Below are 22,454 nucleotides of genomic sequence, written 5' to 3'. Positions count from 1 at the left end.
TACAAAAACCTTAGTCATCTCAAAATTGTGTCTACACTCTTCATTTGTTTGGCTGAGTTGCTAATAACAATGATAACAATACAAAACAATACATTCCCATATTGCAGCCTGAAAGGTCAACTATTTTTGAAATGCTGACAATTTATATATAGTTATTTTTAAATGAACCCCTGGTAGAAGGCTACTTGTACTGTAGCTTGTTGCCAAAGTCAAAACAAGCACTTGTTGTGTTCAGTTCAGTGAAAACTGCACTGGCAACATTCTGGACAGAGCCATTAATCGTGCCTTATGGTAAATGGGATGGGCTGCAGACATATCGCTAGATAAACAATCTATGAAACGTGAGTAGTCTAGTTCGGGCTCCCAAAGCCGTGAGTAACAACATTTTTATATATAAAGAAAAATTAAGATTCAAATGAAAAAAAGAACAATTTAGTATTGTTTTTAATTTGTCATTTTTCTTAAGTATTAATAGTGGGCCACAGTGCCTAATGCAGCTGGACAGGTGGGCCTCAGGTAAACAAGTTTGGGAGCCCCTGGTCTTGCTGAACTGGTTTCCTGGTATTATATTCCTGCAGTTCATGTAAATGATTGCAGTAGTGCAGCAGAGGCCGAAGGGTCTCATAACTACAGACAGAGTGACCTTTTGTAAATTAGGGTGGAGCGCTTGGCTTGGTTGTGAGGTGTTTAGTTTTCTAGCTCTTTCAGTGGGCGATGGCACCAGCAGAGAGTTGAACATGCTGGTAGTTCTTTTATGCACAAGCTTTACCTGCTAGGGATTCTGACTGATGGACTATTTTTATCCTGTTTTAGGCATGAAGAGACAAACAGGCTAAAAAATGTAAGTACTGTAGCAGATCTGTCTGTGACTGTTTACAGTAGTTTTGCTGTACCGGCTCCTTAATTGAAGTACTGTGCATTTAGATCTGTGTGTAATAAATTGTTTTTAGTTCTCCTATAAAGGTTTTGTGACTCCACTCGTGAGTGATGGCTCATTACCAGGTCCATCTCACAAGTGTGTGTCAGAATGGCACTTATGAGTGCTTGCATATCAGTGAGATAAATTTAAAGCCTGGCAGCAGGATTAGAAACACAACAACATCAACAAAAAACAAAAAAAAAAACTACTAAAGATTGCGCTGAACTCCTGTGCTCTCCTCAGAGTGGATATGCACATGACTTTGAAGTAAATAAAACCTTTTTCTTTTTGTGATGGATTTGCTTGGATTGCTGCTGCCTTTTTATGTTCAAAAAAGTTTAAAGCACAAAATTAAGTCACTGGCCAGTCACTGGCTTAAGCATATAAAACCTTATTATACCATTAACATGCTTGAAGATACTGTAAATAAATTCTAGCTTCCGTGTAGGTTGTGTTTGTGGTCCTGGTAATTGTTTTGATTATCTGAGTGACACAGTATATTTTTCATTTTTGTTCTAGGTTTTGATCACAATATATTGGCTAGGTCGAAAAGCACAGACTGATACTGTTTATAATGGACCTTACCTAAATTTAAAAGCCTTTGAGGGATTATTGGGAACAGTTTTATCAAAGGCAAGGTTCTGGGTAAAATACTACAGTTATAAATTAACATTTTATTTTACTCTGCTTTCACTTTTTTTTAATACATTTACAACTTCAGCATCCTTGAAGGAATCTGAAACAAGTTTTAAGTTGGCTGTATAATGTAGGATCAGTAATAGACAAATATTAATGCTAAAGATAAGTGATTATTCAAATGTGTCACCTGCTAGCATTTTAATCATGTGTTGAGCTACACAGTAATATACGTGGCTTAATTGTAGTTAAAGGTTTTAACAGAGTGGGTGGTTTTTAGCTCAAGTAATCACTTAACATAGTGTTTAACTTGGAAGTAACTTACTGTTGTGATGCAGTTGTAATTGATTTCCTTTTCTTAGGCGCTTGAAGATTGTGGCAGTTTGAAACGCAGTGGCAGAGACAGTGGGTACGCTGATAGCTGGTACACAGACAGAGGGGAGCTGCTACCCCTTCCAGCCAGTCACAGAAGAGACAATTCTTTAGATAGCTTGGACTCGGTGGGATCAAGGTCAGCATGTATTGCTTCAGGTGCAACTTTGAAAGGCAGCAGTGAGGGTAATAGATGTTTTGTTAATAAAATGTCTCAAGAAAGGAAATGGGCTGAATCAGAATACAGGATGTTTCTGAATTACCATTTAAATGTTTTGACTAACATCATTACAGTTTTGAAAATACCAAGCGTTGCATGAAAAGAAAAGATGTATCTGGTCCTAGCTGATGCCCGTTTGATGTAATGCTCAACTATGAGTAGCATCTTGTTTTGCATTTGACAGGTAGAGAGTTGGCCCAGAAATTCCAGATGGCTCTACACTATTGCATGCAAAGGCTGATTTGAAATAGATTCTAGAAAGCCCTCTGGTGGCAATAATTGTTACTGTTGCCATGAAACAAGCACAACAAATGCCCTCTAAGAACAGACACGGGTACAAAGTGTGTATGACGCAGCTCAGGAATGTGTATGACAAAACCTACACACACGTCAGTGTTTGCACATTCCACAGAAATCATTTGCCCATGGTGAAGTTCACAAAGTGAATTTAAACTAGAGAGGTTTTTTTTTTTTTTTGTTTGTTTTTTGTTGTTTATGTTCTCTTTCTAGTATATCTAAAAGAAGTAAAATTTTGCATAGCATCTGATCTGTGTTTAGTGTTATGAGTTAAGTAAATGGCATGCCTGCTATTGTTTCATCTTGGGGATTTGTTAGCATACAAATAGCCTGTGGTACCACAAGCTGCCAGACCAGTTTTTGCAAATATGCATCTTAAACTGCGATAGCAACTGAATACATTGACAAAGCTTCAGTATGGACTTGTGTTCACTTTCACTTCTGTATCTACCTCACCATTCCTAATACTCGTGTGTGTTTGTAGTTTTAAAATGGGTTTAGTTCATTTAGGTTAAATCAGTTGATTTTCACTTGATCTTTCCTTGTTAGCTTATTTTTTGTAATCACATATATTTGTTACCCCAATGATATATTCCAGTGCATTCAACATGACAACACAAAGTGAATTCTTTGAGTCTTATTGCTGTTTATTAGCAAATGTCTGAAAAGTATTTCAGTCATTGCCAGCATTAGCTTGTGAAATTTCGTATGGAACTTTCTTAAACTGGAAGCTCCACTCAGTGTAGCTGCACCGCTCTTGTAACTTCCAGTCTGTCCACCTCATCTTCTTTTTTTTTTTTTTTATCTTTTTCTTTTTTTTTTATAGTGTTTGTTTTAAAAGAAAATCCTTAACAAAGACTTGTCTCTTTCTTTACAGGTTGTGGGAGTGACCTGTCTGAGTCAGACTCACCATTCAGCATGACAGAAAACAAGGACAGCATGTCATATCGCCGGATTGCTGTGGTAGAACCAAAAAGCTCCACGCAGTTTAACCAGTTTCTACCCAGTAAAAGCAGCCAGTCAGGATATGTACCGGCCCCACTGAGGAAAAAACGGGTTGATAGAAATGAAGACAATAGGCGGAGCTGGGCGAATCCCACGTTCACAGAATCTGACGGGTCCTTCTCAAGGTATTAAGAGCTCTTTTGATATGCTTTTTGTTGTTAACAAAGCATTTGCTTTGTTCTGTCGCCCTTGTATTAGATGCTTTTTTAAACTGTACGCAAAGCCAAACTTTGTTTCTTCCTTTCACAAAACCCAGCTTGAAATGTGTGAAAATTGCAGTCAATGCTTTTTGTATATTTATTTTCTATTTTATGTAATAAGCAAATGACTGGCTTTTGCTGTGGCTGTTACACTGGATCTTGCCACCAAATTATTTGATTTGGGAAATTAATTTATGCCCCAATTCCTCTAGTTTTCATTGCTGCAAATCTTTTCTTTCTTTCTTTCTTTCTTTCTTTCTTAATTATTGCCAGCAAACAATATTTTGTCTTGTAAAGTGAAATTGAATTGTTCCCAATGTTTTCTGTGGTAAAACGTGTTGTTCTGGGTGGCCTCAATGGAGAGGAGTTGGGCCCTGGGCACATCTCTCAGAACGGGCAAACTTTCCGTGACTACCCTCCCCCAGAAAACAGACAGGCAGCGTACCAGTATGAAAGCGGGAGTGACTCTGAGGCTGATGTCAGGCAGCCAGATGTAGTAGTGGATGATTTGGCGAGCCGCAGGTTCCAAATGAACAGATCTGTCAGCCCTGTAAGCTATGCAAAGCCTGTGCACATCAGACGCTGGCTGTCCAAAGCCCAACCCACAATGGTTGGGCTTTTCTTCTATGACACTTGACCAAGAAGTGGGGTCTACAAAGTTAGAAATGGCAAAGAATCATCAATTGATTTGCAGTGCTGCATTAGACAAAACTACAAGTACAAAAATGCATAACTACTGCCTTAACACTGCCAGCTTTGTTTATAATGTCCGTAGTGTTCATCATTAACTAAAGGATGAGGGCTGCTCCAACTCTTTGCCTGTCAATAATAAAGGGTGGTGCAGATTTTTGTCTGCCACTCGTGTTTTCTGCAGTAAATGGCTCTGCTGTTTTACCCTGTCTAAGCACTTTCCTGTTTAACCTCCACTAACCTGTTTTGTGAACTGACATGGAATTTGAAGTTACTCTGAGTGGAAAGCATGATAAGTTATCAATTCTGTATCATAGCAAATAAACCTTATTACTCGGTTGGATGTTTTTGAGCAGTAGCCTTCAGCTGTGTGGTGGCTCCAAGGTGGAAAGTGGCACATCAGCCACAGACCATTTCCCCTTGAATGACACCTGCAATTACTCGGAGGAGGAAGATGACAACAGTAGTCCCGATGCCTGCAAGGATGACTTGTATGCACGCAAAGTGGGCATGGTACTGCTGCCGACAGCATATGTGCCTTATGATAAGTATCTTCCTAAGTATTGGACACCCGAGGAAGACCAGCACATAGAGAAGATCAAACTGGGGTCTCAGCGTAGACCATGGTACAGGAAATTCCAAGGTTTCAGGTTTGTGTGGGTTTCACAGCATTACAGATACAGAACCATCATACACTCTCCAAAGTAAAATATACTGTATTGATAGCTAACTTAAATTTTCTGCATGTTCTGCAAGAAGTGCATACACTTTATAAACGTTGTCCCATATAGTAAATATCCAGGTTATTTGTCAGTGTGTCTGTCAATGGCCTTTGTTTCTAGATGGGAGGGGGCTCTCTTTGCTGCTGCTTGTCTTTTTAAATATCTTCTTCCATAAGCAGTTGTTATTATTTCTATGTATATATCTATTTCCCCCCGCTAATGTCTGTCCTTTCTTTTTCTGCATCTTTTTCTGTCCTGGGTGTAGAAGGCAGCAATCTGATTCAGAGGAAGAGGATTCTGATTGCAAAGGCAATCCTTTCAGTGCTTCCTCTCCAGTTAGCGAGCAGGGGAAGCTAGAGACTGCCATGCATCTTGGTAACCTGTAGAGATCTGAGGCTGCAGGGCCCCTACCCTGTGAAAGCGCGTCTGATGTCAGTCGTACAAGAGCTCAGCAACGGTTGATTGACAATTTAAAGACAGTAATGTTGTCTTAAATTCTTCATAATGATAACTTTAACAGAAAAGATCTACCATATTTTGTATTTTTTGCCGATTTAGTTTACAATTCTGTGTAAGAATATTTCTCTAGAGAACTATTACTAGCCAAAGCTTAATATGACTTAAATTATGCTTAAGATAGTTTAATGATTAAAAAAACAGAACTAATTTGTTTGCTGTAAAATAACAAATGCAGCACTGTTCTGTTTAGCTTGTTAGAATGTTTTGTACAGCTGATTTACCTTTTTTGTTGTTTTCAATAAAAATGTTAATGCATTTTGATATTAGTTGTACTGCTTTCTACTCTCTTAGTCACTTATCCATTCCCAGTAATCTGATGGCATTTTCTTTTGCCTTCCTCAAATGATTTAAGATAGATATTAGGTCTATTTTAATGATCTAAACAGTGGTAGAGCTCAGTACCTCTTTAATACATTCTGTATTATTCCAGATAGTGTTTTCTCCCAGGGTTAACCACTTAATATTGCTACATTCAATTAAATAAGGTTTGAAAATTAAAATTCGGGTTTATACAGTTTGTGGTGGCAATGTTAAGATTTGCCGTTGTTGATATAATTTTCAGTAGATCCCATTGAGTAATATAGGTGTTCTGATATACCTAGTGTTGAAGAAGAAGAAAAACTCCTACATGCTTTCAGCTGTCCTTTCTAGTCTGTTCTAGTTGTCTGCCACTAAATTACCTATTTCTCTTGTTGCTCACTTTCAGTCCATGCACTATAGATCATGACTTGAGTGATTTAGAATTAGTGGAGCCCTTGACAGCATGCCCAGACCTGACCCACAGGGCAGGCTCCTTCCACAGCAATGTGGACCTGACGCGTTACGAAACCCCAGACAGGGGGAGCCTGTGGTCCATTCCCCGTTGGGGGCACCTGACGTAACAACCTGCCAGCATTCTAGAACCTTGGACCCTGCCTGCCAACCTCCAGTCAAAACTGCTTTACCAACCAAATTGACCCATGCCTGAAGAGTTAGAGGAGGAGGGCAGGCAATATTCAGTACATCCTAAAACAAATGACATGTCTGCTCGAAAGCTGGGAAAAGTACACCCTCCACAGGCTGTGCTGCCAAGTCCTTTTGTTCCCACTTCTTGTAGCGAACAGGACCTGACGAAATGGGAAGCAAACCGGGAAGGAGAAGTAGACTGAAATACAAGAAAAGGAAGATGGTTGAGAGGTTAGGGCTTTCAAGTAGTGTATTTTGTGTAAAAAGGCTCAAACTTTTTCCTGTAAATTGAGGTCTAACCAAGCATGCTAATTCTGGACTCTAGTATTCGCTGTTGGATATTCTTTTTTTTTTTGTGGGGTGGGTATGTGTTTTTTTTCTTTTATTTTTATCGCAAGCTGCAAGTTCAGAAAGTTATACTGCAAAGAAAGCCAAGTTAGCCAATAAATGACAGCGATATTGCACCACGATGCTTGTCACTATTTATTTATATCAAATAAACAAACATGATTTCAAACTTCATCATTATTTGACCTCATTACTGAAGAATCTGCTTCAAAATGAAGGCACGTAGAAGTAAGCCACCACAAATGATGTGATGTGATTTAGTGATTAATGAATGCACAGCTGCTACTACTGCTACATGATAAACAAGTTGTTTCTTTTTTTTTTTTTTTTTTTTTTTTTTCTTTAAGTAACACAGTATTATACAACAAAATTGCATGACTTGAGCACTGGGAAAGACATCATCAGCGTGCTGGCTGGTAAAATTGCAGTTGTATTCCAGATGCCTGTCATCCTCCAATGTGTTTGTTTGATTAACCCTAAATACCCTAGTGTGTGTGTGTATACATACATTAATACATACACACACATATACGTACATACACACATTCATTCACTGACATGGTATTTTGCCAATCAGGGTTCTGAGGTAATCCTTGAGTTTAGGTTTCAAGAGTACCCGCATTATTAGGTTTTACAAACGTGCAAAAACAGATTCAGGTACAGGCACTACAATTTGAAATAAAAAATGCTATTAACATAAAGCCATGTTGACAATCATAAAAATGTGTGTGTGTACATTGGTAACAAATGACCTAAATTTGAAGTCACTAATAGTCAATTAAATTGGCTTCAAATGAAAGCAGCTGAACAATCACAACACAGTTTAGTGTTTGATACATAGGCTATTGTAATAGGCATGCATCTTTTTGCAGTGTTATGCTCATTTGATTTGATAACTTGTCTCCTGTTATCTGATGCAAGCTCAGACATGGTGCAATACAAATACTGACCAGCATTCAAGACATGCAAATCACGGTACTCCAACTGAAATTAAATATTTAACAATACTGTAGGTGTAAATGAAAGAAGCAGGGCTGGGAAACTGGTTTCTAATGAGAACTGGTGAGTTCCAAAAATCAACAGGTTTCACAGACCATTACTAGCACTTAGTCTGCCTAATGGGATCGGCGAGCCCGTCCTGAGTTCTGTGATATTCATGGTCTGTTAAATTGGAAGATTATTTGCTGTAACATGAAAAATAAACAATGGAAGAAATACATTTAAAATGTATACATGGCTCATTTTCGGTTGTTTTTGATTTCTTAGACCGCTGCAAAGGTGTTCTAGTTCTGATGGATAAGTTTGTCCGCAAAGGAGTGCAGCATGATTGCATCTGTGCAGTTTTGTGCCCTTTATGGCTCCCTAATGTCGGATGGTCCTGCAGGGCTGCCAATTGCTTTGTGTGAAGCTATCTAGCTACTAAATGCTGACATGTAAATTGTAATGAATTCTATGGCCTTTGTTCTCAGACTAAGTTGTTTTCAGTTCTAACAATAGGAAAACCAACCTGAATAAGCAGTTAGTCCAAGCGAAGCATTTAATCCGTCTAACTGTTAATGGCATTGAAGCCACAAAACTTTGTTTTAGACAAACATACATTTTTATTATTGGTAATTGTTGGTGGTAGTGTTAAAGTGCAGTGATAACATTTAATACGTTTAGAAAAGTTAATGCCATTTGCTATTGCTTAACAAGTCTGTGTTCAATGTGTATGTTTTTGAAGCTGGTTATTGCTTAAGTTTGCCTGCCAGCAATAATCTGCTTTTATTTTTTTTTTTATTTTTTTTTACTACCTCACTGTTCTGCCTGGCTGGTGAGCTGCTAGACGTTGGCCGCCCTAACTAATGCAATACGTTGCTGTTTTCTAACAAAGCTGCACTAGTTAATCTAAATGTTTTACAAATGCTGTGAATGTATTGCTGTGAACAAAGTGCTTGGTTTGAATTGAAGTAATTCTTAGTATTACAGGTATATATTTTTTCTTTTAAATTCAGCTGTTTTTTTTTCCCCACTGTTATACTTGTTGACTTTACTATACCAGAATACTTTTTTTTCCCCTACTTTCACAGGATGGCCATCCATCAAGATGCTTGTAATAATTACTTTAACAATCCCTATGACTAACACATGCCTTTCTTTTTATTAATTGTATTAATTTGACTTATTATACTTAACACCCTTTTAAGTAGATACATTATACTATAAAAGAGAAATGGGAAGATTATTTACCTTTGATATTTTAGTAAGTGAAATATTGCAGAACACAATGTTTTAGTTCTAAAGGCTGTACTAATTGAACCGTTATATTTCTATTAAGTATGCTTGTGTCTCAAACCAAGTTTTTTTTTTTTTTTTTTTTTCTAGGAGTAAATCTATGAGTGATGTAAGCGAAGAAGCAGTTGCAAACCGCCAGATTCGATTTGAAGAATTACAAAAAATCAAATCTCAGTTACAAGAGCAGGACCAGCAGTGGCAGAATGTGAGTAAACCTGCTTTTCTACAGTATGTGTTGAGATGCGGAGCTCTGTTGCTGCTCTGCTGCAGAATGCAATGTTATTGTAGGTAATCTGACAGTGTTTGTAATTTTTTTGGAAAGGTGTGGATTCCATTTTTGTGCTGCACGCTGATGCATGTTAAACCATGTCAACCCCATTTAACGTTAACGTGTCTAATCTGAACTGCGCTAATCTGAATTTACTGTGCTGTCATAATGAAATACATTCTGATGGCAGCAGTGGAAACCCAACTTTTAATTTCTATCTCATACTTTTTGTAAAGATTCACAATGGCCTCCTGCTTTATTCAAATGGCCGTTACTATTTCTTAATTATATTGTGAGAAACATAAAACAACTAGGTGTGTCATTTTTTAGTATAATACAAATTATGTTCTGTATCCGAACAGATCTCTTTTCTGACATATTAGGATTATCGCAAGTCTACTTTAGTTGAAGGTAGAACAGCTTTGGGACAACTTTTACATGTAAATACTGTTATATAGTTGAAAGGAGGTTGTGCAGAGCTGTGTCTAGAACCTGTGTGTGCACTGTGATGTTATATTAAGTCTCCCTTGGGTTGAGGGCGAGGCCTAAATCATGATCTACCTGTTAAGGAAGCGCTACAAATGTCAGCATTAAAATGTATTGAATTGTAGTATTTTAACAGGAAAATCCGTTGACCATGCAAAATAATAGAAAGATAATGGTTTTCAATTGAAAATGAAACCTTATCAGTTCTGTAGGCTTATATAATTTTATTTATTTGATTTTTTGAAATCATATGTTGTGTGGCCAATTCTGAACCATGGAATCCATCTTAATGAAACATTTAGGTCAGGCACAACAACAGATTACACATGGGACACAATCTTGGTGGAATATCGTGTTATATTAGGCAGAAATGGGACACCAGCAAATCTAGTCCTTTCTTTCTGCAGCAGTGTTTGGGCATACATTGGTCTCCTGGTTTTTCCTCATGTTCAATTATACTGACTAGTCTATAGTACAGTATGGATGTTGTATTTCTCATTTACACAATGCATTTCCCTTTAGGATCTGACAAAATGGAAAAATCGTCGTAAAAGCTTCACTTCTGACCTTTTAAAGAAGAAAGAAGAGAGAGAGCAGATAGACCAGACAGTCGGGAGAAGAGTAAAGACCTTTAAAGAAATGCAGGAGGAAAGGTAAAATATATAGGTTTATAAACCACAGGTTTTGGTTCAAATACGGTCAAATACCTTTGCCATGCAGTATTCATGAAAATTTTTCCTGATTTGTTGACTTGGCACTGAATATATTAATGTCTCTGCAGAGTTAATAAATACTTAACAGCAGAGACTTACAAACCATGTAGACCCTGCTCGATGACACTCGTACAGACGAGGTTGGTCGCACACTCAATCTTTCAGACTTGACCGCTAATAATTACATACATATTCCTTTTCTATTTTGTTTTAAAAACCTTTTATTTATTACAATAAAGCATGAAACAAACACAGTGCGTTTGGACACACAGTGTGTCTTCTTCAGGTGTTGCCAACTTTATTAAGTAATGTCTTTATTTTAGTTGTATTGCTAGCTTATTTTAAATTGTATCAGGAAGCTAAAAAATTAAAGATTTGCCTTGTTGGGGAATTTGCATAATGTCCCTTAAATTTGTTCTGCTGTTCTAACCTGCTGAAGAGGTTAGAGGTTCAGCTATTTTAGAGTGTTCTCGACCAAATATTCATCAAATATGAACCTGTGTTTTTTTTGTGTTGTGTTTTTTTAAATTTTTTTTATCAAGTGTAAATTGATATTTGATTCTAAATAAGTAGCATTCTTTGAGAGCAATTTACTTCAACACAACTGATAAAGGCAACAGCTTATTATATTTTCCCAACTATGCTTAAATGTGCCAATACAGTACTTGAATGAATGTATATTTCTATTTAAATGAATACATGATCAAACAGAAGTCCTTTAATGTATAATTAATGTACTATTTCTAGTTGCTGACTGCAGACCAACACATTTCTCTCTAATTATCAGTAGGTCCAACATCCTTGGAATGTAAACACACACAGGCTTGCATGCTTTTATTTATATGAAAACAGCATGACAGTTAACTTGGTTGGACTTTCCCACATGTAGTCTAGTATAGAGCAGACCTTCAGCGGTCAAAGTCAAATGTTTAAATTTTTTTTAGGCACAATAAATATTACAAATGTTATATTCAGTAATATTTTCATGTTAGTCATACACAGCCTAGTCTATCATTCAAAACATGTGCTCAAAAGGAATGAAATAAAAATATTAAAATTAAACCATGGAATACATTTACCAGTGGCAATGTGCTGATTTTATTACGTACACAACCTTTTCAATACAGCAGGTCTAGTTAAGAATGCATTCTTTGTGTGTCTACAGTACCACCTAATCATTAACTTTACGAGCCCATATACTGCACTGCATGTGGATACACTTCAGCAAGTCATTCGGTAGTGAAAGCTGTGTGCTGTATTTAATTTGAACTTGAGACACAGTCATTTTTAGGTGATTGGTCTAAATGTTTTGTTTCCCTCCTTAGTCTGTGTAAAAGTGTAACCCAATAACTGAGTACCTACTGAGAACAATCCTACCTGCCCCTCTCTATTTCATCTTCATTCTAAATGTGTTGCTCTTTCCCAAGACAGGACAGAGAGCAGGGGATTCAGAGCACCGAGCCGCGTGCAACAATCAGCAGGAGCTTGTATGCCTCCAATGAAGACGTGTTTACTGATGAAAAGCCCATGTCGAAAACCCTGCATGAAAGAAGTTACACGGTCGAAGTGGATACTCCGTACAGTTCCCAGAACAGTGAGGTGACTCGTTCTACCCCTGCTTATCATCCACAACAGGACAACGCTACCAACACAGCCACCACCTGCACAAGCAAGGCAGCCCAGTCCAACAGCAGTGTCAGTAAAGCTGCTGGATCCCAGCACACATCTCAAAGCCCGTCAGAAGAACAAAGCTCTGTTTCTTTGTATACACACAATTCAATGGATACCAAACCGGGGGTAGCTCGGGTTTCGGCTTCTCTCCCCAGAAGCTACCACAGACCCGATAGCACTCTACTGACCTCCATTATTGCACCGAGACCGTTCGGGACACAGTCGAACAGCGTTTCTTCTCTTCCCAGAGTTGTTGCTGTAAGTAACTTGTTTTTTTAGGACATTTTAATGAAATATGTTTTTGTTTTTTTCAATTGCTTCGCCACATTAAAAGAGAAAACAGGATTGTTTCCACAGTTGCATGCACAAGTCTTATGTTACATGCTGTTCTGTGATCCATTTACAGTGCATCTAAATAATAGAACAAACTGTTATGCTATGCCACTTTAAAGGACATTTGATGACATTAAAGTCCATATTATTTCATAATTAGATTTTTTATTATGAGATGTTTTGTAAATTTTAAAACTGCTGAGTATATTATACTGCTGGCATGAAAACCTAGACATCATTTCCCTGAATTACATTGTTTGTCTGACCTGAAGTTATATATATATACTGTATATAAAAAGAGAGCTTGAACTTTTTGGTTTTTATTTTCCAAATCTCTACCTCCCTTTTTAAATGTTAATTGGTAGTTTTAAGCTCCTAATGAAGAGTGAACTACACATTTAAAGACTGGGTTTAACATTATTGTTTTCTTTGCTACAAATCAAGGAGATTTTAAAATGCTGAACTTTCTATCAGTATGCACCCCATACTGGGTATTTTTATGCTGAAAACAAAATCTGTCAGGACAACTGACAAGCAACAGAATCGGGTTCGGTCAAGGTATGAAGGTAAAAACAAGTGACTTTGTTTTGTAATTAACCTCTTAATTAGTTATTTTAATTAGGAAACACAATTGACTCAAAAATTTGTTTAAATGTGATGAAATATAAAACCTGCAAAATTCAAGCCATAAATATAGTATTGTTTTTATCCATTGCAGATGGAAAGTGCACATAGCCAGTACAATGGGGACCTGGACAGCGCTTCCCAGAAGCCTTGCAGCACCAGCAGGTGCAGCCAGGTCATGAAGATGGAAGATGATGGCTGCTCCCAGTCAAGCTCTGTGCTGAGCAGCACTGAGGAGGAGAGGACTCCATCTCTAAAACAAGTACCTTCTGCACAGCCTCGAGGCGAGCTGACAAGCAGCCATGGCATTGAATCAAATCCTGGTCGTCCCACCAGCTCTGCAAAAACCCAGTATGTCACAAGCACCAGCACAAGCACAACAAAGTTGCCAGAAGCCAAGGTCACCACACAGGTCAGTTCAGAAAAGTAGGTTATTGCAGACATTTCCGCTTCACTGTCTGCAGGGGCTGTGTTCTTAATAATACTTCACTGCAAGAGGAAATGTAAAAAAAGGTGCTCCTAGAAATGCCTGCTTGTGTTTTATTTGTGGTTGCAAGTATTGTATCTTTAGAAACTGATTTTACTACATACTAAGTTTACCTCCACTATGAAACTACACCTTGCTGTTTCTGTTGATATAAACCCTAGATGGGACATGAAATCAGAGCCTTGTCTTTCTCTATTTTTTATTTTTATTTTATTGGACTTTGACAATTACACAGGAAACCTGTAACAGACAATATAAATAATGTTTTGAATTTCTAAGTGAACACAGTATGCGAGGAGCAATTATAGTGTACAAAATGCCTTGCCCAGTGAGTTTATTTGACATGAGGGGAACAGTTTTCCTCCAGGATGTATGTGTGTGTGTGTGTGTGTGTGTGTGTGATACCAGATCCTCAGGTGTCCTGCTCTGTGTTTCAGGAACAGTACAGCAACATGAGAATCAGTCTGAACCAGAAATCAAACAGCGGTCAGGACTTTGGCTTCACTCCCACCTGGGGCAGCGCTGGTGTCTTTGTGAAGTCCATTGAGTCAGGTAAACCTTCTCTGTTTTGTTAAATATCTCTTCCTGGATAACAGTATGTTTTTGCAACATCAGTCTTGAATCCAATTTTGTTTGTTAGTCTTCATGAAACATATTTATATAATGCTCTCTAATTTAGTTAAAAAGCCATAGCTTTGACACAGGACTTTTCAAGATTAACATAACATTGGGAACTTTTGTATTTTTTTTTTTTAACAAGTCTTACAAGAATTACAAATTGGAGGCTGACCTGAATGACTATCCTAGGGAGTTATTTGGGTGAATCAACCCATACTCTCTCATGTCAGATGGGAGTGTTAAATCATATTGATGGATGATATTTGCACTTCATCCCTGTGTGGAGAGGCAAGCCTTTCCTAATTGGTATAATTATTGAGTGTTAGGAATGAACTACCAGATGGCTGTGTGCTTTTGTTTGACTTTCTTTCAGTCTTGTATTCATACATTTTAATGTTATACTGACTTTATTAGACTTTATAAAAATGCCATGTGATGTGTACGTGGCATCCCAAATTACTTTTTAAGGAAACATTTTTACCCTTAAAGGTAGCAAAGCATTGATAAAACTGACCTTTTCAGGTGTACACTTTATGGCTACTGGTACTTGTTTATGGATTTGTTTGTGCAGCATGTGAGATTGAGAAAGTTGCAAATAAAATGCTTGCTTTTGTAAGTGTTTAAGTATGGAAATACATTCTTAGCTAAATGTTCCCTAAATGAGTAAACTATTCCTGCGTATGTTTATACTGTATATTCTACTTTAATTAGGCAGACACAGATATTTTAAACAATACATTGTTATTGCGTTATCTATCACCAACTGGATTTTAATGATATGTTTTATTTTTTATTTTTAAATTGACAAATACTGTAGTTGCACCACAAGCATGCAGTGTCATTTTCTAAACCCATATATAAGCAGTTAAAATATTTCTGAATGCTTCTAATTTACTGGAAGGATGCTGGGAGCTTGAGGGACAGGATTATGTATCATACTCTGGGATCATGGCTGGATCAGTGCTAGTTGCAAGAGATGACCATGAATGATTGATAATGCAGCGGGCCAGAGGTTCATCTTGCACAGTGTGAGGCAACGTAAACCAGGTTTACAGAAGAATGTGCCTGAAAGCCAGATGCTTGATTTGCTTAGAGTGTAGGCTATTTTATAGCTCAAGCAGCTTGACATTTATGACCTAGCAGCAAGCAATTGTGTTGATCTTAAAGGAGTTAACTAGTGAGGGGGAGCTACCCGTTTACTGAATTAAGAATGGATACTTTTGAGTTGTTAACTATAGATAGTGAAGTAAGAGCTGCTATTGTATCCTTTTAGGCAGCCCATCTGAACTCTGCCAGATGCAGGTAGCTGATGACATCCTCACAGTCAATGGCTTAAAAGTGTCTGACATGGACAGTCAGTGGAAAGAAAGTATGGACACATCTGTGAAACATGGAACCGTTGTGATGGACATCGGTAGATATGGCAAGAATAGTAAGTGACCATCCCATTAATGTTTGAGACACTGTCAGTGTCTAAATGAACATCAACAATAGCTGCTGCTGTTATCAGTTATAACTTTCTCGGTTTTGCGTGTTTTTTTTTTTTTTATTATTTTATTTTTTTAACATATTTGTTAACATTAGCCTAACTTTGTGGAGATGCAGTTTAAATATGGGATAATGCGTTTCAGTGGTTTCAGGATTGTGTTGTGTTTAAGATGTTAACATTTTACCAGCAAGCTTACAGGTACGTAGAGCTACGATGAAAGTAGCCCTTCTATTTTTTGTGCACCCAATTATAAGTGGCATTCAAATACTGGTTTGCAAAATTCTTGCGGAAAAATCTTCATTCAGTTTCATCAGACACCCTTGGCTTGCTCTCCACTACCCAGCGGCCTATAATGTTGTGTTGTGTATAAGGTTGTGGCTATGCAAAACACAGAGAACTTTGAAGTTAATCTCTGCAACCATGCTGGTATTTGTTTAGTTGCAGAACACGTATTCCTTTACAAAAAATAATTGTTATCCCCCAGGATTGTGAATCATATCTGAGAACAGCCTGTCGGATCAAGTCTTCATATGAGATTAAAATCTTTGTCAAGCCCCCTTCCAGAAAATAGAAACTCGATACTACTTCACAATAATGACAATATATCCTGTCCTTAAACTTGTTAGTAAAAATGTTTTGTTAGGCTTTTGACTTAAGTTAAACTTGATGATTGGGGAAGGCGGTCTGTTTGCAAAAGCCCAAACTCACTTTTTTTCTACCTTTTTGTATCTTTCGCTTGCCTCATTTTAATGTTTTGTTGTTTTGAACACTTAATATTAATGAAACTCATGACTTTATGCCATCATACATCATTCAGACTGGGTCAGAGACCTACCTTCCCTACCATATAATAGCCATAAAACCATCAATATAACCAGTATGGATACAACACTTGTAGGTTCAGCTGAAAAAGTAATCCACGCCAACTCCAGAGATTGTACTGCTGAATCTTCAGAGAAGACCACAAAAGCTGATGTCAACAGACAGCCTGTAAATGTAAGTTTAAATACTGTGTGTGTGTGTGTGTGTGTGTGTGTGTGTATCCATGTATGTGCTAAGTAGGAGGCTTGTATATCTGAGGTCCTATAGTAAGTGACTCTGCAGCAGTAGTTGTGATGCATAGTTCACACTATAGTCTCTATAATTCACTTTGGATAAAAGCACCCGATAAATATCACATTAATAATTCATTAATTAATAAATGCTTATACAAAATATTAACTCTTCAAAGGATACACACTTTCATGTATTAATATCAAAATGCCCATCCAAATCAACCCCTCCCTCACACTGTTTGCAGGATGTTGGATCTAAAGGAATGAATGGAGGATTCCGTGAAGAATCGGTGACAGTGAGACATAAAGGTAACTCAGCATTAAAGTCCAAAAAGCAAAAATCCAATGTTCGCTTCCATTATGAGTGACTGTATGAAGTAATATGAATGCAGAATAAAATATCTTATCACAGTTACACAATAAGACAGTGTTTTGCATTGGTCTGCATTGCTAACTTGTATGTCTGCGTGAAAGCTGGTATGAGTGGTCCCTGGAGAAATGTTATAAATTGAAATGAAAAATCCATCTAATGCTGCTTTTTTTCCTTCCAATAATGAATATTCATTCTGATTTTGCTTTTTAGCAGTTTAAACATCCCATTTTGCTGAATTCATGACATTTAAACCTTTCAGCTTATAATATAACTTTATTTCTGCAAACACTTCTTAGATATATTCATAATGTGGATTTATTCCTTTTGTATTAATTTTTTTTATTTCTTATGTAGAGTCCGAGCCAATTTCTTTGAAAAACTTACAAAGACGATCACAGTTTTTTGAACAAGGTAAAAATCTAAGTGTCCTCTGGTGGCGGCAGCAAATGTTCACTTCATCTTGGCAGCGGAATTGTGACTGGATACTAGGCCTCTTCATCCCTGTATTCATTTCATGTAACAAAACAATACAATGCATCTGTTCTTTCTTCAGGCTCATCAGGGTTTGCATTCAGTTCATTGGTCTACCTTTGTGGTAATAGGCCTTTGTGTGTCGTGTTAACCTTTGCAGCCTGCTGCGATGATATGCTGTTTTTAAGCAGATTAAAAAAGGGCAACACATTTTGTCAAACATTTTGTTTTTTGATTACATTTTTAAATATGTATTTGTGTTTTGGGCTTTTATGACACAAATTATTTATTTGTTGGTCTAGAGGGGGTGGGAGCATAAAATATAAATAGCAAACTGTGGCTTTGCAGTACTCTATTTAACAGCATGTCCTCAACCATACCACCATATACACAGAGTAACAGTTACCTTTTTTTTTATTCCTATGTGAACTGGTTTGTTTGAAATACTTTACTTTGTCTTAATTTATTTTACGCTTCACAGAAAGACACTTAAATCTTTAAGTGTACCTGTTGTTGGCATTCATTTACTTACATAATTCAATTTATATAGTTTTTGATATAAATCTACTAGGTTCTGTTAAGTAAGCTGCTACCGCACTTTTATTTAGAGTGATTTTGTATATGGATCTGCCAACAAAATAGATGAATATGGTAACTTCCCTATCATTTTATCAGATAATACAGCATCAGTGGTTAAAGTGACCATTTAACTGTGAAGAAAACAGTTGACTATCAGGAACTTCCTCAGGATTTTACGGAATACAGTTACTTTAATGGGAATCAATTTGTAGGTACTATATGCATGTACAAATAAAGCAATAGCAATATTTATAGCCATAGGTCACAGTACTACATTTGAGTAAATATTTGCCAATACCAGTGTTGATATCAATTTGGTATAATTTTGTTTCAAAACTAGGTTGATATGCTGGTATGGTTTACAGGTTGTCTGTGCATGTTGTGACAAGCATCCTCTTTTTTGCTTAATAATATCTAGTGCCTGGGCATGTGTTTGGTGAACTAAAACATTTTTTTTCTGTTTAGATTGTGATCATTACTAATGATGATGTTGACCTAAAGAACTAATATACGTAATGAACCAGTGTGTTATTGTATGTGTTATTGGAACCAATAGTACAAGTCTAGGAATAATAATAATAATAATAATAATAATAATAATAATAATAATAATAATAATACAATTGTTAGAAGAAGCAAAACCATCTAACATGTGGAACATGTAGAGTATCATGAAGTCCAGTGAATTGTGTAGCCTGCACGTCACTGCTCTGAACAGATGTAAGCACACTTACAGGCTAAACACCCTTTCTGCTTTGACTTGAGTGTTACGAGCAAACCGACCATCAAGACACTGACACTGTTTCTGTTTACTTTTATGTAGGAGGAGCTGAGTCTGCCATATCTGATGTAAGTCATGTTCTGCTAGGGTTTTTTTTTTTTTTTTTTTAAATAACAATAAGAAAACAAATTTCTTAAAGCTTGCATATAATTCCCAAAATTATAATTAATATTATGTTGCTTGCATTTAGATATTTTGAATAGTCCTCCAGAAAATATTTGGTCTTGGAAACCATACATTTATTTTGGAAATGTACCTAGCATTTTGTGAATAAGAAACGATTCTTGTGTTTTTCTTTTTTCCTCAATGCGGAGGGTTTTATCAGGTTCTCTTGAGTTCTATGAGTAATACACACTAATCCATCCCTTTCTGCTCAAACCCAATAGTTGCAGGTCCCTTCCATCAGCACATCCTCTAGCCGCTGGGCCTGGGACCCAGAGGAAGAGAGAAAACGACAGGAGAAATGGCAGAAGGAACAGGACCGTTTGCTGCAGGTAAAAGACAAACTTGACTGTGACCACATGTCACAAACTCTCTGTTTCTATAATTTATTGTTCTAAACCAGATTGAATGAATGATCTCAATGGTTTAATCTGAGCCAATGAACCTTCCCCCCCTACCCCAACTCAACAGAATTGTCACCTTTTATTAAAAATGTTATAGCAAAGATTTAAAGATGTACAACAGTTTATATCAATAAAATACCCTCAATGTGCCTGGTTCTGGCATCCTTGTTATCCAACAGACATGGACATTTGACATGTTATCTGACTGATTTATTTATTTTTTCCCCCACTTGAAACCCTGATCTGGAGTTATACATTCAGTTAGGATTGCATTATCGATGTGCTGCTTACCCGACTCCCTTCATGTAACTTCTCCACTCAGGAGAAGTACAAACAAGAGCAAGAGAAACTAAATGAAGAGTGGCTGCGGGCACAGCAAGAAGCTGAAAAAGAAAGCTCCAAGTACTATGAAGAGGTATGGTTATACTTACAGATGCACTGATCTTGGTTTGGATAGGAGCCTGCAGTGTGCTGTCGTCTCTATTCTCAACTTTCCAGTTTACCTATGTTATATTAATGGTAAAATTTCACACTGAAAAGTAAAGTACTATACATTTTATTTATAGTGGATAAACAGAATTACTTTTATGTACTTAGTAGGTAGTTGAATGAATGAATGAGTGATAGATATGTCTGTCTATGGATGGATGTATGGATGGATGGAATGATAAATCTCTAGAAAAGGAACAAAAAAATAAAATGTATGTTGTTGTTGATTTATCACTCATGTCATGGCCGAACGCAAATGGTTTTGTTGAAGTGTTAAAATTGCCCATTTTGTGAGCCAATCCTCATATGCCATTTAGTGTCTAGATGAGATAATAAGAAAAATTGGGTTGACCAGAATACCACTAAATATTTGTTAGCAAAAACCATACCCCAAACAAAGCCATTTTGAAGCAAAAAAGGAATGAAAGGGTGCGTGGTATAAAACAAATTTCATTGATTTAACTCATTATTCCTGTAAGTGGTTTTTTTTGTTTGTTTTTTACTTTATTTTTTCTTGCTAGTTTTATAGTTGTATTTGTCATGTTAGCACAAAATAGTGTTTTCAGTGTTCAGCCCTTCAGGCTTGCATCTCTTTACAGCTTCATATGTCTCAAATACTATTGTAAGTTTATTTTATTTGTTTTTGTTTCCCTGCATAGGAATACAAGATATTGAAAGTGAATACCCCCATCTCTTCTTCCAGACAGGGGAGCACCTCTCGGGATGACCAAAGTGTAGAGGAGGCCTTGAGACAGGAGGAAGAAGAGGAGCAGCACCTCCAGCAGCAAGAGAGGGCAAGGCGACAGCATGAGGAAGAGGAGCAAGAGAGGAGGCGATGCCAAGAAGAGCAGCACCAGCAGCGTTTGGAGGAGGAGGAGGAGAGGAGATGTGAGGAAGCAGAGGCGCACCGGCAGCAAGCAGAACTACGGAGACAGAGGGATGAAGAACAGAGGCGCCAGGAGTGGGAGAGGAGGCAAAAAGAGGAGGAGCAGACACGCAGGGAGGAGCTCAGGCGAAAGCAAGAAGAGGAGGAGGAAGAGAGGAAGCGGCAAACGGCAGCAGCAGCTGAGAAACATCGTCGAGAGATGGAGAGAGCCAGGCAGGAACAGCAGCACTGGTAAGATGACTTGATTCATTTATACTTGCCAAGATCTGTCTAGACATCTTTGTATAGTATGATGATATTGAACTTCTTGGTTTTAATTCTTTCTCTTTTTATAAATTGCTACAGAAAGAACATTTGGGGGAAAAAGGGGTTTTCTGTAGTGCTGAGGGAAGGCTCTTGAGAAAGTTTGAAATTGAAGACGGTAATGCTATGAAGTGGAATTGAAGATCAGTACTATATATTGTAGTCACAGACTGGTTTATATACTAATATTCTTCAGTAAATGTTTATGAAATTTAACTATTTTCAGCTTTTTCTGCATTTCACTAATAACATTTGCCTGCTGTGTTCTGTGTTGCTGTAAAACCTGCTTTTGCCCTTTTTCTGCTGCTCTAATACAGGCCTGGTGAATCCTATGAATTTTCTAAAATCCTTCCCGATACATCAGAGTTTGCTGTTTCAAAGAGGTTAGTATCGCTGTAGATTGTCAGAACACTTTGTTGACCCTACCTGCACTAACACATTGAATTATTTAAGCTTCTTTTTCTTATGGTGGCTGATGTGCTGAACTGTTCTGGTTTGTAAAAAACATTATTTAAAAATGTTATATACCTGGTAATAGAGTGATATGATTTTTGGTGTTTTTTTTTTTTTTTTTTTTTAAGGGCCAAATCAAAATCCACTTCAGAGCTTGATGTACATACTGATACCCAGGGTAAGTCTGCTTTGGAAGACGTGTACAAATCAAGAGAACCCTGTATTTCATGATTTGGTTTTATGCAATTTCTGTTCATCTTTAGAGGTTCTGTTCATGGTTTCACACCAAGTAATTTCTACCAACCATATACCATGATGTGTTACTGTTGATGTCCTTGGATTAGAAGCTTATGAGAGCAAACCTAGGTCAGGAATGACACTCTGCATTAATTTAACACAAAAAATAAGCACTGCAGAGCATGTTATCACATTTTGAAATAGAGAATGTTACTCATTTGTGTGTGTGTGTGTGTGTGTGTGTGTGTGTGTGTGTATATATATATATATATATATATATATATATATATATATATATATATATATATATATATATATATATATATATATATATTATATAGTACCAGTCAAAAGATTGAGTACACCTGCTTGAAACCAGGTTGTTCATGATTAACTGTGCTTTTAACTGTATAAACTTGTCTATA

General features: G+C 37.1%; 1 protein-coding gene across 1 annotated transcript in view; it reads left to right on the top strand.

Moving 5' to 3' along the window:
- LOC121327941 (LIM domain only protein 7-like) overlaps positions 1–22,130 on the top strand; it is a 77,570-nt gene extending 55,440 nt beyond the window's left edge. Inside the window, exons 5-23 of the mRNA XM_041272305.1 lie at positions 814–841; positions 1,439–1,552; positions 1,918–2,113; positions 3,322–3,574; positions 9,238–9,352; positions 10,424–10,554; positions 12,042–12,543; positions 13,337–13,654; positions 14,167–14,281; positions 15,621–15,779; positions 16,735–16,832; positions 17,137–17,200; positions 17,619–17,675; positions 19,138–19,163; positions 19,482–19,589; positions 19,984–20,076; positions 20,810–21,267; positions 21,657–21,722; positions 21,921–22,130. Of these exons, the coding sequence (XP_041128239.1) occupies positions 814–841; positions 1,439–1,552; positions 1,918–2,113; positions 3,322–3,574; positions 9,238–9,352; positions 10,424–10,554; positions 12,042–12,543; positions 13,337–13,654; positions 14,167–14,281; positions 15,621–15,779; positions 16,735–16,832; positions 17,137–17,200; positions 17,619–17,675; positions 19,138–19,163; positions 19,482–19,589; positions 19,984–20,076; positions 20,810–21,267; positions 21,657–21,722; positions 21,921–22,023 (3,004 nt within the window). The 3' untranslated portion in view covers positions 22,024–22,130. The remainder of the gene's footprint in view (positions 1–813; positions 842–1,438; positions 1,553–1,917; positions 2,114–3,321; positions 3,575–9,237; positions 9,353–10,423; positions 10,555–12,041; positions 12,544–13,336; positions 13,655–14,166; positions 14,282–15,620; positions 15,780–16,734; positions 16,833–17,136; positions 17,201–17,618; positions 17,676–19,137; positions 19,164–19,481; positions 19,590–19,983; positions 20,077–20,809; positions 21,268–21,656; positions 21,723–21,920) is intronic.
- The last annotated feature ends 324 nt before the right edge of the window (positions 22,131–22,454 follow it).

This window comes from Polyodon spathula, chromosome 15, assembly GCF_017654505.1.
Source record: "Polyodon spathula isolate WHYD16114869_AA chromosome 15, ASM1765450v1, whole genome shotgun sequence".
Lineage (NCBI taxonomy): Eukaryota > Metazoa > Chordata > Actinopteri > Acipenseriformes > Polyodontidae > Polyodon > Polyodon spathula.
The sequence above is the reverse complement of the archived record's forward strand: the minus strand, read 5'-3'. Positions and strand labels throughout refer to the sequence as shown.